Raw genomic sequence first — 19,238 nt, 5'->3', positions numbered from 1 at the left:
TAGCCAAGTGGCACATCAGTCGCCTGAGGCGCAGTCAATCTAGGATCAATCCCCATCGGTGGGCTTATTTCTCATTCTAGCCAGTGCACCATGACTGGTATATCATTAGCTATCCTGTCTGTGGGATGGTGCATATAAAAGATCACTTGCTACTAATGGAAAAATGCAGCAGGTTTCCTCTCTTAAGACTAGATCAAAATTACTAAATGTTGGACATCCAACAGCCAATGATGAATAAATCCGTGTACTCAAGTAATAAATCAGTGATGTCGTTAAACAAATCAAACTTTAACTTTACCAATGATGGGGTGGGATGTAGCCCAGTTGTAAATGCTCCAGTGATGTGACGTATTATATGTCCCGTTTAAACGAACACTCACCTCAAGTCACAGCGGTAGTTGTTCATCTTTGGGTCAAGACAGTTACACAGATACTGGCAGCCATCATTCCACGTCTGACCTTGGAAGTAGACTTTCCCATCTGTGTACATACACATGTCTGCAATTAAAAAGAACAAAAGAAACCTATGACATTTTTCAGCAAATGATATCTCTGAACAGTACAAAACAAAGTCCAGAGGACATTAAACATTAAAATATTCACAGAATCCCTCTATATATATTTCTATATGGCTATCTGGGTGTAATATATTGTTGTACAGACTCTTGGCCAAGAGAGAAGAAACCTGCTGCCTCCAAATAGGCTACTCCAAACGAAAATCAGCAATGGATCTTTTATATGCACTTTCTCATAGAAAAGACAGTACATACCATGACTTTTCATGTAACAGTCATGGAGTAACGGTTGGGATGGTAAAATACCCAAGTCCATTTCAGGCGAGTGCTCTACCACTGAGCTACATCCTGTCCCTTAGATTATAATGACTAAATTTTCATAATTATTTAATTATAATATGTATTGGTATTAGCAATTGTTTTGATTTTCATTGTTAATTAAACAGTGTCTTACTTGGTGGTTTGGCTGATGTTGGTACTGGTGTACCAGTGTGGGATCCAAACTTGGTTACCGGGGTCATAGGATGACCACTTCCTTGAGGGCCAGTCAGCCCACCAGGGCTGATGTGTAGTGGTGGTGTGCCAGTGTGGGATCCAAACTTGGTTACCGGGGTCATAGGATGTCCACTTCCTTGAGGGCCAGTTTTCCCACCAGGGCTGATGTGTATCGGCGGGGTACCAGTGTGGGATCCAAACTTGGTTACAGGGGTCATAGGATGTCCACTCCCTTGAGGGCCAGTTTGCCCACCAGGGCTGATGTGTATCAGTGGTGTACCAGTGTGGGATCCAAACTTGGTTACAGGGGTCATAGGATGTCCACTCCCTTGAGGGCCAGTTTGCCCACCAGGGCTGATGTGTATCAGTGGTGTACCAGTGTGGGATCCAAACTTGGTTACAGGAGTCATAGGATGTCCACTTCCATGAGGGCCAGTTTGTCCACCAGGGCTGATGTGTAGTGGTGGTGTGCCAGTGTGGGATCCAAAATTGGTCACCGGTGTCATAGGATGTCCACTCCCTTGAGGGCCAGTTTGCCCACCTGGGCTGATGTGTATTGGCGGTGTTCCTGTATGGGTTCCAAACTTGGTGATAGGTGCTTGTGGTGTAGGAGAGCCTCCAGGACCTGTCACAGTGAATGGGGAGACAGGGAATGGATTTGGAGTCGGGGTGAAGATACTCGGGTCACACTCAGCAACTTTGCAGCATGTGTTGTGTGGATCCTGAACCATTCTGCACTGAGGAGGCACGAAGTAGTACTTTGAACAGCTACAACAAATAATAATAGTACTTTGAACAGCTACAACAAATAATAATAGTTCTTTGAACAGCTACAACAAATAATAATAGTACTTTGAACAGCTACAACAAATAATAATAGTACTTTGAACAGCTACAACAAATAATAATAGTACTTTGAACAGCTACAACAAATAATAATAGTACTTTGAACAGCTACAACAAATAATAATAGTTCTTTGAATAGCTACAACAAATAATAATAGTTCTTTGAACAGCTACAACAAATAATAATAGTACTTTGAACAGCTACAACAAATAATAATAGTACTTTGAACAGCTACAACAAATAATAATAGTACTTTGAACAGCTACAACAAATAATAATAGTACTTTGAACAGCTACAACAAATAATAATAGTACTTTGAACAGCTACAACAAATAATAATAGTTCTTTAAACAGCTACAACATATAATAATAGTACTTTGAACAGCTACAACATATAATAATAGTACTTTGAACAGCTACAACATATAATAATAGTACTTTGAACAGCTACAACAAATAGTAATAGTACTTTGAACAGCTACATGTACAACAAATAATAATAGTACTTTGAACAGCTACAACAAATAATAATAGTACTTTGAACAACTACAACAAATAATAATAGTACTTTGAACAGCTACAACAAAACAATTATAGTACTTTCAACAGCTACAAGAAATAATAATAGTACTTTGAACAACTACAACAAATAATAATAGTACTTTGAACAGCTACAACAAACAATAGTACAATTATAGTACTTTGAACAGCTACAATAAATAATTTAGTACAAGTATAGTACTTTGAACAGCTACAACAAATAATAATAGTACTTTGAATAACTACAACAAATTAGTACTTTGAACAGCTACAACAAACAATAGTACAATTATAACACTTTGAGTTTACGTTTTAAATCCATACCAACTCAAATATAACAAATATAAAAATATTTTTATATATATATATATTCATGCAATTCACAATCTAACTAGTATCGGTGTATCAACCACAACTCATGCCATGGGCTAACAAACAGTACTGAGTACACCTACTTTATGGCTAAAAATTACTGGAATGTACACAATATCGTTTTTTTATGTTTATTCTTAAATTATTATCTTATCTCATCTTATCTTATCTTATCTTATTTATTATTTTGTTTTATTGGGGTTTTTTGTGGGGTGGGATATATATATAATAAGAGTGATGCAAAGCTATATAATCGGAAGAAGAAAAAAAAAAAATTTCTTAACTTTTCAAAGTTAAAATTTGTATTTTTTTTTATTTAAAACCATGATACTGAACATAGTCAGTTCTGCTTGTCATCTCTCAGTGTATTACACGGGTAAGCTAGTTCAACCAACCGTTTGTCACTAACGCTCGGTATGTAGACTGGTTTTTAAGCTACACATTATACCACTTAGGGAGCCAGTCAAAAATAGTTTGCAAATGTTTAGTGAAAAATGGCTGGCTGTAGGCAGGTTAGTGTTCATTAAATATTTACATGTCTGTACATTTGTATAAACCTCTGACCCCGCTGTAGGCACGTCAGTGTTCATTAAATACTTACATGTCTGTACATTTGTATAAACCTCTGACCCCGCTGTAGGCACGTCAGTGTTCATTAAATATTTACATGTCTGTACATTTGTATAAACCTCTGACCTGGCTGTAGGCACGTCAGTGTTCATTAAATATTTACATGTCTGTACATTTGTATAAACCTCTGACCTGGCTGTAGGCACGTCAGTGTTCATTAAATATTTACATGTCTGTACATTTGTATAAACCTCTGACCTGGCTGTAGGCACGTCAGTGTTCATTAAATATTTACATGTCTGTACATTTGTATAAACCTCTGACCCCGCTGTAGGCACGTCAGTGTTCATTAAATATTTACATGTCTGTACATTTGTATAAACCTCTGACCTGGCTGTAGGCACGTCAGTGTTCATTAAATATTTACATGTCTGTACATTTGTATAAACCTCTGACCCCGCTGTAGGCACATCAGTGTTCATTAAATATTTACATGTCTGTACATTTGTATAAACCTCTGACCTGGCTGTAGGCACGTCAGTGTTCATTAAATATTTACATGTCTGTACATTTGTATAAACCTCTGACCTGGCTGTAGGCACGTCAGTGTTCATTAAATACTTACATGTCTGTACATTTGTATAAACCTCTGACCTGGCTGTAGGCACGTCAGTGTTCATTAAATACTTACATGTCTGTACATTTGTATAAACCTCTGACCTGGCTGTAGGCACGTCAGTGTTCATTAAATACTTACATGTCTGTACATTTGTATAAACCTCTGACGGCATCCAGACACTCGCACTTGTAGTTGCAGCCATCCGTCCACTTCTCGTTTTGTTTATAGGCAACTGACTTATACACGCAAACACCTAAATGCAAAGATGAAAAACATGAAAATTATAATATATGCATAATTTCAGCTTCCCACTAGAAGGTTTTTGTCATTTGTGTTTTCAAATATAAATAGTTGACCATAGGTAAATGCCTGGAAAGACAGTGACGAAAGAACAAGCATCCTCAGAGTACTGCTAAAGCAATACATGTCCCATACAGGGCCCAACAAGAGAGTGAGAGTTAAATTTGACCGGTAACAGTACTTGATAAAGCTATATATAAAATTTCATGTCAGTATTTTCAGGCATTGCAAACAAAAGTTCAGCACTTTTGTTTTCATATATCCTAAGTTCAAGGGCCAAAAATGGGTAAATCACTATGAAGTCAAACTTTATCTGTAACATTACATGATAAATCCACACACAAATTTCAGTTCAATATCTCAAGGCACTGTCAAAACAAATCTGGAAAACTATGTACAGACAGACAGAAGGACGAAAATTAAACCTATAGTGCCCTCCAGTTGTACCAGTAGGAAACTAATAAAAGAGGGTGTCTGACTGGTTAATGCCAACCTGGCCTCGGTGGTGTCATGGTTAAGCCATCGGACATACGGCTGGGTTCGCAGCCCAGTATCGCTCCCACCGAGAGCGAGTTTTAACGACTCAATGGGTAGGTATAAGACCACTACACCATCTTCTCTCTCACTAATCACTAACAACTAAATCACTGTCCTCGACAGACAGCCAAGATAGCTGAGGTGTGTGCTCAGGACAGCGTGCTCGAATCTTAATTGGATAGAAGCATGAAAATAAGTATAACGAATGAATGGTTAACGGCAACCAGACCTTACCCTTTAAGGAGAGCTATCAGTGTGGCCCCAAATCACTACCCTAAGGAGACCTATCAGTGTGGCCCCAAATCACTACCCTAAGGAGACCTATCAGTGTGGCCCCCCAATCACTACCCTAAGGAGAGCTATCAGTGTGGCCCCCCAATCACTACCCTAAGGAGAGCTATCAGTGTGGCCCCAAATCACTACCCTAAGGAGAGCTATCAGTGTGGCTTCCAATCACTACCCTAAGGAGAGCTATCAGTGTGGCCCCAAATCACTACCCTAAGGAGAGCTATCAGTGTGGCCCCCAATCACTACCCTAAGGAGACCTATCAGTGTGGCCCCAAATCACTACCCTAAGGAGAGCTATCAGTGTGGCCCCCAATCACTACCCTAAGGAGACCTATCAGTGTGGCCCCCCCAATCACTACCCTAAGGAGAGCTATCAGTGTGGCTTCCAATCACTACCCTAAGGAGAGCTATCAGTGTGGCTTCCATTCACTACCCTAAGGAAAGCTATCAATGTGGCTTCCAATCACTACCATAGCTTAGTAACTGGTTTAATGTGTCTGTATACCACTAGGGTTTCAAAAATGCCTATCCTGAGTCCGGCCTCCGATAGGATCAGGGGTCTGACTCGGGACTCACTACCCTAAGGAGAGCTATCAGTGTGGCTTCCAATCATTACCCTAAGGAGAGCTATCAGTGTGGCTTCCAATCACTACCCTAAGGAGAGCTATCAGTGTGGCCCCAAATCACTACCCTAAGGAGAGCTATCAGTGTGGCTTCCAATCACTATCCTAAGGAGAGCTATCAGTGTGGCCCCAAATCACTACCCTAAGGAGAGCTATCAGTGTGGCTTCCAATCACTACCCTAAGGAGAGCTATCAGTGTGGTCCGAAATCACTACCCTAAGGAGAGCTATCAGTGTGGCCCCAAATCACTACCCTAAGGAGAGCTATCAGTGTGGCTTCCAATCACTACCCTTTAAGGAGAGCTATCAGTGTGGTCCGAAATCACTACCCTAAGGAGAGCTATCAGTGTGGCCCCCCAATCACTACCCTAAGGAGAGCTATCAGTGTGGCCCCAAATCACTACCCTAAGGAGAGCTATCAGTGTGGCTTCCAATCACTACCCTTTAAGGAGAGCTATCAGTGTGGTCCGAAATCACTACCCTAAGGAGAGCTATCAGTGTGGCCCCCCAATCACTACCCTAAGGAGAGCTATCAGTGTGGTCCCAAATCACTACCCTAAGGAGAGCTATCAGTGTGGCTTCCAATCACTACCCTTTAAGGAGAGCTATCAGTGTGGCCCCAAATCACTACCCTAAGGAGACCTATCAGTGTGGCTTCCAATCACTACCCTAAGGAGAGCTATCAGTGTGGCCCCAAATCACTACCCTAAGGAGACCTATCAGTGTGGCTTCCAATCACTACCCTTTAAGGAGAGCTATCAGTGTGGTCCGAAATCACTACCCTAAGGAGAGCTATCAGTGTGGCCCCAAATCACTACCCTAAGGAGAGCTATCAGTGTGGCTTCCAATCACTACCCTTTAAGGAGAGCTATCAGTGTGGTCCGAAATCACTACCCTAAGGAGAGCTATCAGTGTGGCCCCCCAATCACTACCCTAAGGAGAGCTATCAGTGTGGCCCCAAATCACTACCCTAAGGAGAGCTATCAGTGTGGCTTCCAATCACTACCCTTTAAGGAGAGCTATCAGTGTGGTCCGAAATCACTACCCTAAGGAGAGCTATCAGTGTGGCCCCAAATCACTACCCTAAGGAGAGCTATCAGTGTGGCTTCCAATCACTACCCTTTAAGGAGAGCTATCAGTGTGGTCCGAAATCACTACCCTAAGGAGAGCTATCAGTGTGGCCCCCCAATCACTACCCTAAGGAGAGCTATCAGTGTGGCTTCCAATCACTACCCTAGGGAGAGCTATCAGTGTGGTCCCAAATCACTACCCTAAGGAGAGCTATCAGTGTGGCCCCCCAATCACTACCCTAAGGAGAGCTATCAGTGTGGCTTCCAATCACTACCCTAGCTTAGTAACTGGTTTAACGTGTCTGTATACCACCAGGGTTTCAAAAATGCCTATCCCGAGTCCGGCCTCCGATAGGATCAGGGGTCTGACTCGGGACTCACTACCCTAAGGAGAGCTATCAGTGTGGCTTCCAATCATTACCTTAAGGAGAGCTATCAGTGTGGCTTCCAATCATTACCCTAAGGCGAGCTATCAGTGTGGCTTCCAATCACTACTCTAAGACTGATTCAAGGAGAGTACATTTTTATAAAAGGATCAACATAAATGCTCATTATGGTAATATCTTAAATGGTTGCTATTAATCTAAGTTAGGGGAGCAATGAATCACACCCTTCAATATTTTCACAGCTAATTCTTGGCACGACATTACAGTTACAATGAATCACACCCTTCAATGTTTTCACAGCTAATTCTTGGCATGACACTAGTTACAATGAATCACACCCTTCAATGTTTTCACAGCTAATTCTCGGCATGACACTAGTTACAATGAATCACACCCTTCAATGTTTTCACAGCTAATTCTTGGCACGACATTACAGTTACAATGAATCACGCCCGTCAATGTCTTCACAGCTAATTCTCGGCATGACACTAGTTACAATGAATCACACCCTTCAATGTTTTCACAGCTAATTCTTGGCATGACACTACAGTTACAATGAATCACGTCCTTCAATGTTTTCACAGCTAATTCTCGGCATGACACTACAGTTACAATGAATCACACCCTTCAATGTTTTCACAGCTAATTCTCGGCATGACACTACAGTTACAATGAATCACACCCTTCAATGTTTTCACAGCTAATTCTCGGCATGACACTACAGTTACAATGAATCACACCCTTCAATGTTTTCACAGCTAATTCTCGGCATGACACTAGTTACAATGAATCACACCCTTCAATGTTTTCACAGCTAATTCTTGGCACGACATTACAGTTACAATGAATCACGCCCGTCAATGTTTTCACAGCTAATTCTCGGCATGACACTAGTTACAATGAATCACACCCTTCAATGTTTTCACAGCTAATTCTTGGCATGACACTACAGTTACAATGAATCACACCCTTCAATGTTTTCACAGCTAATTCTCGGCATGACACTACAGTTACAATGAATCACGTCCTTCAATGTTTTCACAGCTAATTCTCGGCATGACACTACAGTTACAATGAATCACGTCCTTCAATGTTTTCACAGCTAATTCTTGGCATGACACTAGTTACAATGAATCACACCCTTCAATGTTTTCACAGCTAATTCTTGGCATGACACTACAGTTACAATGAATCACGTCCTTCAATGTTTTCACAGCTAATTCTTGGCATGACACTACAGTTACAATGAATCACACCCTTCAATGTTTTCACAGCTAATTCTTGGCATGACACTACAGTTACAATGAATCACGTCCTTCAATGTTTTCACAGCTAATTCTCGGCACGACACTACAGTTACAATGAATCACACCCTTCAATATTTTCACAGCTAATTCTCGGCACGACACTACAGTTACAATGAATCACACCCTTCAATGTTTTCACAGCTAATTCTTGGCACGACACTACAGTTACAATGAATCACGTCCTTCAATGTTTTCACAGCTAATTCTCGGCATGACACTACAGTTACAATGAATCACGTCCTTCAATGTTTTCACAGCTAATTCTCGGCATGACACTACAGTTACAATGAATCACGCCCGTCAATGTTTTCACAGCTAATTCTCGGCATGACACTACAGTTACAATGAATCACGTCCTTCAATGTTTTCACAGCTAATTCTCGGCATGACACTACAGTTACAATGAATCACGCCCTGCAATGTTTTCACAGCTAATTCTCGGCATGACACTACAGTTACAATGAATCACGCCCTGCAATGTTTTCACAGCTAATTCTCGGCATGACACTACAGTTACAATGAATCACGCCCTGCAATGTTTTCACAGCTAATTCTCGGCATGACACTACAGTTACAATGAATCACGCCCTGCAATGTTTTCACAGCTAATTCTCGGCATGACACTACAGTTACAATGAATCATGCCCTGCAATGTTTTCACAGCTAATTCTCGGCATGACACTACAGTTACAATGAATCACGTCCTTCAATGTTTTCACAGCTAATTGTTGGCATGACACTACAGTTACAATCAATCACGTACACATTTTGCACCCATACAGTAATTTGTTTTATTAAGAACTACATGACTGCTGTTTTAACATAAATCCTTGTTTACATGTAGTTTCTACTTTTACCGAAAAGTGACAGCACATTACAATAATGGTATTCTGTAGTTAATTATGCAATGAATACATCAGATGGATTAATTTCTAGTTCTTTATTATAAAACTAAAAATAGTGAAAAATTACATTTATAATTATAATAGTGTCCCTTTAAACAAAAGCTTAGTTGTTCACTATATTACCATCTTGTTGGTTTAAGCTACAAGTTACGAAGATTGCTAAAAGATATTAAAATACTTTGCGTAAAATTTGAACCCTTTATTTTTATGTGTGTACGGCAGACTACATACCTCCGAATCCTGAAGTTCCGCCGCTGTTCATTCCCAATGGATGATTCCCAGAGCCGCTGGATCCCTGGAAAGATCCAGGCACTCCTGTTGGAAGCAGAACTGGCGCCGGTGTTGTTCCTGCAGTGGGTGTTCCGGTGTGGGTACCAAACACTGTACCAGGGGTCTGCGGGCCGCCGGTGGAATTGATTGCAGGTGGGACTTTCGGTGTGATCACGTGCGCTGGAAGGTTGTTACAGTTGGGCACCAGACAACACGAGTCAGAGGGGTCAGTCTGCAGCATGCAAGTAGGCGGGAGGTTCGGAAAAGTGGAACACCTTCAATTTGACAGGTATGACATTATCATTTATTAAATCATGCATATTATAGATCATTTCCAGTAGGTCAATATTAAGTCATGTATGATTCCAGTTGAGATCATAATGCACTCCTCTATGGTTAAAATTAACAGTCACCCAATAGCCCAAGGCAATCTTTATTGCCTATGGGTGCCTATTAATTTTATATAGATAGTCCATCAATTTTATTAAAACATTTTACATTTTCCCCTCATGACTTGTCCAATATAACTTATGCCAAATTTTTTTTTTATCAGTTGTAACATGTTAAGAGTTTGATGGAAGATATAGTGGACAGGGAAAAATTAATTTAAAAAGAATTTCCAGTAATGACACGTTCAATGTGATAGTTTGAGGCTAATTAAATTGTCCTTGTAATCGCATCTAAAGTAATTGCATAATCCTTTATAATACTGGCAGATTTATAAAAGTACATTAGAATCATAGTTTCAAAGCAATACCTCTCTTTGCAAGTATATCGTCCAGTAGAGAATAATGGCAAATTTACATGTATAAGAACAGACTAGAATCATAGTTACAAAACTATACCATTATTTACATGTGTATCGTCCAGTACTGAATATTGGCAGATTTATACGAATATATTAAAATCCAAAGCTATATACCTTTCTTTACAAGTGTATTGTCCAGTACTGGAGTCATCGCAGGCACAGATTTGTTTGCAGCCATCTGACCACGTCTGACCTTGTCTGTAGTAAACGCCTTTGTACACACAAAATCCTGGACAAAAGAACAACAGTATAGAATGTAGTCTTTTTTATGATATGTTCAAGATATAAAAATATTCTGGCCAGTGTGGTTACCATGCCTAGTCCTAGAACCTATAGCAGGTTCATCAAAATAAGCCAGCACCTGGTGAATTTCATCAAGTGTTGTATCCTGTTTTACACATAATGCTACAGCTTAATTACACTGTCTAGTGAGTGGGGTGCTTTTAACATAACTACCTACTTTGAAGAAGAAGCCTCCTACTTGAAAAATAATGGAAACCATGGAAAGCTGTTGCATGTTGAATGTCACTGAATAACAGTCTCTGATCACAGTTTCTTAGAGTGGGGGAGGGGGTGGGGAGTACCCGGTATGTTAAATAATAACACACAGGTTTAGAAAATTTGTTTTGTTTAATGACACCACTGGAGCACATTGATTAATTAATCATCAGCTATTTGATGTCAAACATTTGGTCATTCTGACTCGTAGTCATCGTAGAAAACCCGCAACATTTTTTCTAATGCAGTAAGAGATCTTTTATATACACTTTCCCACAGACAGGAAAGCACATACTATGGCCTTTACCCAGTTGTTGTGCACTAGTTGGAATGAGAAAAAACCCAATCAGCTGAATGGATCCACCGAGGTGTTTTGATCCTGCGTTGCAAGCATCTCAAGTAACCACTCAGCTGACTAAGCTAAATTCCCTACAGGAATATTTCACTTTCCACCTAACCATGAAACAGTCCCAATACAGTTTATAACTGTTCAAAGGGACTATACCTTGATTCTGTAATGGATTCTTGTTGGGTTTATTAGATGGAGGTGTCTGAAATCCTGGGACCAGTGTTGTGCCCATGCCGGGACCAAGACTTGGCAGAAGATGTGGATCTGGTGTTGGAATGCCACCAGGGAACGGCGTTGGATGTTGGAAGTCACAGAACGGGGTCTTGCAGCACGGGTTCTTGGGGTCAAGTAGTAGCACACACTGTTTCGGAAGGTTGGGTATCCTTGGACATCTAAAATATAATAAAATGTAATAAGGCCAAACCAAATAATAGTTGTAGTTCCAATTACCTGACTATCCCTAGTAAAACCGTGCAACCCTAACGTTTTTAAAGAAAAGAAAAACAAATGCCTACCAACCAACAGGTCTATATTAATATCACCAACGAGCAGATGGTTTTTTTAACTTTTGCAGAATATTCAATTGAGAATTAAAATGCATTTGGTTCGCTTCTGAATCAAGTCTTTAAAAAATGTTTATACAATATTCCCACCTACATGTGAACTTAAATAATTTGCCTCAAAACAGAGGAAAAAGATTTGAGCCTACCTACCTACCTACCTACCTACCTACCTACCTACCTACCCTAATTTTTCTGGCTTATGTAATCAGAATCACGCGTAATATTCTGTTTGGCCTAATAAAATGTAATGTGATATAATAATAAACTGTTTAAAACAAATTAATCTTCAATTATATTTTAAGCAATACCTAAGTGCTGAACATTTTTATTTGGAAAGATATCTAAACAGACAAAAAGAACACACAAATATTCCATTTTCAGAAGATGACCATTATGGACAATAATGTATGTATAGTTGTGAGTAATGTCAAAAACGGGAAGAATAAATCATACAACAGTGGATTCAGGTTTCATAATTTGATTACCCATATGGTTAAAAATATCTTGGTTCATATCAAAGAATTACGTTCCACTAGAATGCCAGGTGAAACGTAACACTTTAATGTTACCAGATCGTAAACCAAATGAGATCAATGATATAAACTAAAATTGATTATGGGTAATAAATAGGATATTAAGTGTCCTCTAAGTCCTTATGAAATCGTTTTTATTGATCTGCTAAAGCTTGTGACAAATGTAAATTATTTCACTTGGGACATAAACAAGATACGAAATGGAAGCTTGTTTCATATCCTATAATTGTGGCACATATTATGCATATACTTTCACAATTATTGTACAAACATATTGGGTAGTAAAGACAGTCCTCATGAATACCACTCAGTTCAGATAAACTTACAACAATAATAATATTGCAAACACAAAACATCAACAGTATTTTCTACGAAATTCATCAGACCATCTACTGAAGTGATAGTGACGGTACAAACTTTTCTGAACACTTGTATCGGCCAGTCATATCATCAAGACACTCGCAGTCATAGTCACATCCATCGGTCCAAGTCTGACCCTTGGCATACACAACACCCCTGTACAAGCAGCCTACAACAGAAAACAAAAAACAGTTAAAATATGTTTTGCTCAACACCACCACTAAAGCACATTGTTACAATGGTTATTTACTACTGGATACTGGTCTCGGTGGTGACATGTTTAAGCCATGGGACATAAATAGGGCTGGCAGGTACAGGGTTCGTAGCCCGGTACCGGCTCCCAACCAGAGCAAGCTTTAATCACTCAGTGGGTAGGTGTAAGACCACTACACCCTCTTTTCTTTCACTAACCACTAACATCTAACTCACTTCCAGGACAGACAGCCCAGATAGCTGAGGTGTGTGCCCAGGACAGTGTGCTTGAACCTTAATTGGATATAAGCATGGAAATAAGTTGAAATGAAATACTACTGGATATCAAACATTTAGTAATTCTGACATACAGACTTAGAGAAAACCTGCAACATTGTTTTATTAGCTGTACGGGATCTTTTATATGCACTTTCCCACAGACAGGACAACACATACCACGGTCTTTGATATACCTGTTGTGGGGCACTGGTTGGGACAGGGAAAAACCCGATTAGAGAATGGATCCACCAAGGGGATTTGATCCAAGGACCTGAGACAAGCACTCTACCAACTGAGCTAGATTCCTCCCCACAACACATCACAAATGTAGCCAACAACTGTAGCTTTGTGAACAAGCATTCTGATGATACTGCTAAGGCAATACATATCCACTACCAGGCTCAACACATTTTTGTATCTCCTAAGTTCAAGGGCCATAAATCTGTGATAAATGGGTAAATTGCCATGAAAATCAAACTTGATCTTTAACAGCTCAATATCTTGAGGCATTGCAACAAACAAAAAAAGTCTGGAAAACTAATTTTCGTATCTCCTAAATTCAAGGGTCATAACTCTGTCAAAAATGGGTAATAAAGATTAATATAATATCCATTAGGTGTTCTTATAACAAGGAGCCAGTTGTTAGCTTAACCAGAGGTTAACGGACATCTTCAAAACCAAGGACTGAACCAGTATAAATAATCATTGAAAACAATGTTGAAATGTGGTTTAGAACAACCAATGGCATCCACAACAACCCCCGTAATTTAGAAAATGTCTACAGCTAAAGAAAATGACGTCAGAAACCCCACAGCGATCTCCATGCCACTGCCAATTGCTGAGGGCAATTGCAAGGGTGGCATACATAATCAAATCTAAAGTTTATTTTGTATTTGTCCAAAAACAAAAAACAAAAATATTAGACTAACCTGACATTAATTTAACTATGCAGGCATCCGAGAATTGAAAATTTGCATAAATCATTTATGGGTTACGCAAAACAAATTCAAGTAAACCATTTCACTTTTACCTAACCCATCATGATCATATATACATATACACATGTAAATGATGTTATAAATGCAATGAACACATGAAAAATGGGTTACGCAAACTACCCTGGGTTACGCGATGCACGAACGAAAAAAATCGCATTCGCTATTTTCCGAGGCCTGCTATGCACTGAACAACTGGATCCAGGTTCTCACCTTTACTTGGAGCTTTCGTTGGTGACTGCCCAGGCCCTGGTGATGGTGAGAGAAGAGGCGATGGTGTTGGTATTTTCCCAATACCCGTGATCACGCCTGTGGCCGGCGTGATGCTGATGTAGCCGGGAGTGGGCGTCACGCCCGGTTTAGGGGTCGGGAAGGGACACTCCGGCATCTGGCAGCATGATGGGTCCCGCGGGTCTGGAACCATCATGCAGTTGGCAGGGATGTTTGTGAAGTGTGCGCATCTACAAAAAAAGTGAAAGTTTGTTTTGTTTAACGACACAACTAGAGCACACTGACTGATTAATCATTGGTAATTTTGACACATAATCTTAGAGATGAAACCTACTACATTTTGTCATTAGTAGCAAACAATCTTTTATATGCACTACCCCACAGACAGGATAGCACATACCACAGCCTCTGATATACCAGTTGTGCACTGCCAGGAGAAATAGTCCAATGGGCCCATCTATGGGGATCAATCCCAAACTGACCACATATCAAGCTCGCGTTTTACCAATGCATGGGTGGAGAATTACAAGGTTCTATGTGCACAAAACCTCATTTTGAGAAATCGCCACTTGAAGTTTGGAGCTGCCATATCTGAGTCATAGAGAGGTCTTTGCATTAGTTTTAATATAACAACTGTGTCTTACAATACCATATTCTAGGACTGTTTACTATGTAGATCATTTTTATTTCTAACAAATAGGATGGATAACTCATTTTTTGGAAAATTGTAGATAGAACCTTGTCCCCTGATTTAATAGAAATGCTGGCACTGATGCTGTATATAAATATGGAGGGATTACCTTTCCTGACATCTGTAATGGCCGGTGACTGCATCCTCGCACTTACAAATGGCATTACAGCCATCATACCACTGCTGATCCTGCCGGTAGTTCTGGTTCTTGTATGTACAAACTGGGTGAGAATTAAAACAGAAGAAAAAAGAGGGACATCAGTGGTATGGTCAGGTAAAATTTGACTGGTACCATTGTGTTTAACCATATCACATACATTTAACTTTAGGAGCAAAAACCAGTCTGGTAAGTGATTGTGATCCTGAACAGGCCTGTAGAACCCCTTAACAAAGATATCATGACAAATAAAGATTCTTTTAATGGCCTTAAGTACTTTTTTTTCTATTTTCACTTCTGGTTTTTTAGTGTAACTTTTCAAGAATAAGTTAGTTTGTTTTGTTTAACGACACCAGTAGAGCACACTTTTATTTATTAATCATCGGCAGTTAAACATTCAGTAATTGTGACTTAGTCTTAGAGCGAAAACCTGCTACATTTTTCCATTAGTAGTAAGGGATCTTTTATATGCACCATCCCATAGACAGGAAAACACATACCACAGCCTTTGATATGCCATCAAAATAACATAGCTCACTTAACATCAATTTATAATCCAGTGACAGAAATAAAAGCCAATTGTTTTGAAACTGTATGTGATTTAACAACCATATACGGAAGACAAATGATCACATACCTTTAGCATCAGGGGCTGGTGTGGGTGTCTTCTGTGGCTGCAGGTGTGGTCCCAGATACGGCGTGGCTCCTGGATATGGCATAAAACCGATTGGCCAGGGTGTGGGTCCAAGATATGGCGTTGCCCCTGGAGACGGAGTGTAGCCAATGGGATACTTAGAAGGTCCAGGATACGGCGTTGCCCCAGGTGATGGTGTGTAACCTATTGGCCATGGTGTGGGGCCAAGGTATGGTGTTGCTCCTGGAGATGGTGTGAATCCAATAGGATATTTTGAGGGACCAGGATAAGGTGTGGCCCCAGGGAAAGGTACATATCCTACCGGCCATGGGGTCGGTCCTAGGTAGGGTGTTGCTCCCGGAGACGGTGTAAAACCAATAGGATATTTTGAAGGGCCTGGGTATGGGGTAGCTCCTGGATATGGGACATGCCCTATTGGCCAGGGCGTGGGACCTAGATATGGTGTTGCGCCAGGTGATGGAGTAAACCCTATAGGATATTTTGAAGGACCAGGGTAAGGAGTGGCCCCTGGTTTTGGCGTGTATCCAATGGGCCATGGAGTTGGTCCCAGATATGGAGTAGCCCCTGGAGATGGTGTAAAACCTATTGGGTATTTGTTAGGTCCAGGGTACGGGGTGGCTCCAGGATATGGGACATATCCAATTGGATAGGGTGTAGGTCCAAGGTATGGTGTGGCACCGGGCGAGGGTGTAAACCACATGGGGTATTTAGATGGCCCAGGGTAAGGTGTTGCATTTGGCCAGGGTGTGTATCCAATAGGATATGGTGTCGGTCCCAGGTACGGTGTAGCCCCAGGGGAAGGTGTAAATCCAATTGGATACTTGGAAGGCCCAGGGTATGGTGTGGCAAATGGGTTAGGTGTGTAACCTATCGGCCATGGTGTGGGGCCAAGGTAGGGTGTAGCACCAGGGGAAGGAGTGAACCCAATAGGGTATTTAGAAGGTCCCGGATAAGGGGTTCCACCTGGGTATGGTATTGATCCAATTGGCCAAGGTGTTGGGCCCAAATAGGGAGTAGCACCTGGAGATGGAGTGAATCCTATAGGATATTTTGAAGGTCCAGGGTATGGGGTGGCGCCAGGGTATGGAACATACCCAATTGGATAGGGTGTAGGTCCAAGGTATGGCGTTGCTCCTGGGGACGGCGTATATCCAATTGGATATTTATTGGGTCCTGGATAAGGAGTGGCCCCTGGATATGGCGTGAAACCAATGGGATACGGTGTTGGTGTTTTCGGTTGTGGTTTTGGTCCTGCATATGGTGTGGCACCAGGGAATGGGGTATAGCCAATGGGCCACGGTGTGGGACCGAGGTAGGGTGTAGCACCAGGGGACGGTGTGAATCCAATTGGGTATTTTGATGGACCTGGGTAAGGTGTTGCCCCGGGTGATGGAATGTGTCCGATGGGCCACGGCGTCGGTCCTAAATACGGGGTTGCACCTGGTGATGGTGTGAAGCCAATGGGATACTTCGAGGGGCCTGGATAAGGGGTTGCCCCGGAGCTTGGGACAAAGCCTATTGGCCACGGGGTGGGACCCAAGTAAGGTGTCGCACCAGGAGAGGGAGTGAACCCTATTGGGTATTTCGAAGGGCCAGGATAGGGCGTAGCTCCCGGGTAGGGTATGTGTCCTATAGGCCATGGGGTAGGTCCGAGGTATGGTGTGGCGCCTGGTGACGGTGTAAAGCCAATAGGGTATTTTGATGGACCAGGGTAAGGTGTTGCATTCGGCCACGGGGTGTATCCAATGGGATATGGAGTTGGCCCCAGATAGGGTGTGGCTCCCGGGGAAGGTGTGAACCCGATGGGATATTTGGACGGTCCTGGGTACGGCGTAGCACCCGGCTTAGGAGTGTAACCAATGGGCCACGGGGTGGGTCCAAGGTAGGGTGTGGCTCCGGGAGATGGGGTAAACCCAATAGGATACTTCGAAGGACCTGGGTATGGTGTGGCACCTGGTTTGGGAGTATAACCAATGGGCCATGGGGTTGGTCCAAGGTAGGGTGTTGCACCTGGCGACGGTGTAAAACCTATAGGGTATCTTGAAGGACCTGGATATGGTGTCATTCCAGGATAGGGAACATAGCCTATTGGGTAAGGAGTGGGTCCGAGATATGGCGTTGCCCCCGGTGATGGTGTGTAGCCAATGGGATACTTGCTGGGCCCAGGGTAAGGTGTAGCTCCTGGGTAGGGTACGTATCCAATTGGCCATGGAGTTGGCCCCAGATAAGGTGTAGCGCCTGGTGAGGGTGTAAAACCAATCGGGTACTTTGATGGTCCAGGGTATGGCGTGGCGCCAGGGTAAGGAGTGTAGCCAATCGGATATGGTGTAGGATTCACGCCTGGACAAGATGGCGTCTGACAACACTTGTTTTGTGGATCGTTCACCATGGTGCACTGTGACGGCAACATTGGGTACCTCGGACACCTGGAAGACAGTTAATTCATATATAAATACACCAAAAACAATAAATTACTAACATTTAATTATAAAATCAAAATAGAAAACATGTTTCTAAAAATAAGCATCAAATTCCTCATTATAATTATGAGAAAAAAGACAAAGATGACAAACATTGCGAAGTAATAGCAGTTTTTATTGTGTTGTTAAAAACAAAAAAGGCAGGAGAGAGAGACAGACAGAAAGACAAAGAGAGTGAGAGAGGGAAGGGGAAGAGGGATAGGGGTGTAGAAACAGAGACAGACTGACAGTAAGAACAAATGGTATAATGTAGATGAAACTGGGGGAACACTTGATTTATCAATTTTAGAAATTGGAATAATTGGAATCACCAACGAATTACAAAGAATTTAGTTCCGACAATTTTCTACCTACAGGTGGTGTGAACAGAATGAAAAATTGTGGATGGTAGAGTTTACATGTGTGCCCAATGCCGTGCTCACTTTTCTGGGCTGACACAATTTAATATTCATGAATGCTGAGGTTTGTATTTCATAACAACAATTAGCTGAGTTGGTATGCATGTTTTATTACTGTGATGTTACATTACGAGTTACTATACACATATATGCGGTGCTCCAAAAACAACGGAGGATACATTTTAACCAACCAATCTAGTACTTTAGGTCCAACTGAGCACCCCCTAAGTGTTATTAATTCTGTTATAAAAATGTAGAAGACTGGATGGATGGATGGATGGATGGATGGTTGGATGGTTGGATGGATGGAAAGATGGATGGATGGATGGATGGTTGGTTGGTTGGATGGATGGAAAGATGGATGGATGGATGGATAATTGGATGGATGGATGGATGGATGGATGG

The 19,238-nt window shown here is 41.4% G+C and overlaps 1 protein-coding gene across 1 annotated transcript in view; it reads right to left on the bottom strand.

Moving 5' to 3' along the window:
- The window catches only part of LOC121389362, a 152,001-nt gene that overhangs the window by 39,681 nt on the left and 93,082 nt on the right, over positions 1-19,238 (bottom strand). Inside the window, exons 50-59 of the mRNA XM_041520957.1 lie at positions 15,938-18,381; positions 15,253-15,364; positions 14,435-14,682; positions 12,813-12,924; positions 11,456-11,691; positions 10,567-10,681; positions 9,606-9,919; positions 4,098-4,212; positions 970-1,778; positions 381-498 (exon numbers count right to left, since the gene is read on the bottom strand). Of these exons, the coding sequence (XP_041376891.1) occupies positions 381-498; positions 970-1,778; positions 4,098-4,212; positions 9,606-9,919; positions 10,567-10,681; positions 11,456-11,691; positions 12,813-12,924; positions 14,435-14,682; positions 15,253-15,364; positions 15,938-18,381 (4,623 nt within the window). The remainder of the gene's footprint in view (positions 1-380; positions 499-969; positions 1,779-4,097; positions 4,213-9,605; positions 9,920-10,566; positions 10,682-11,455; positions 11,692-12,812; positions 12,925-14,434; positions 14,683-15,252; positions 15,365-15,937; positions 18,382-19,238) is intronic.

The sequence above is a fragment of the Gigantopelta aegis genome, chromosome 14 (assembly GCF_016097555.1).
Source record: "Gigantopelta aegis isolate Gae_Host chromosome 14, Gae_host_genome, whole genome shotgun sequence".
Taxonomy (NCBI): Eukaryota; Metazoa; Mollusca; class Gastropoda; order Neomphalida; family Peltospiridae; genus Gigantopelta; species Gigantopelta aegis.
Note: the sequence above shows the minus strand (reverse complement) of the source record. Positions and strands in the feature narration are given on the sequence as shown.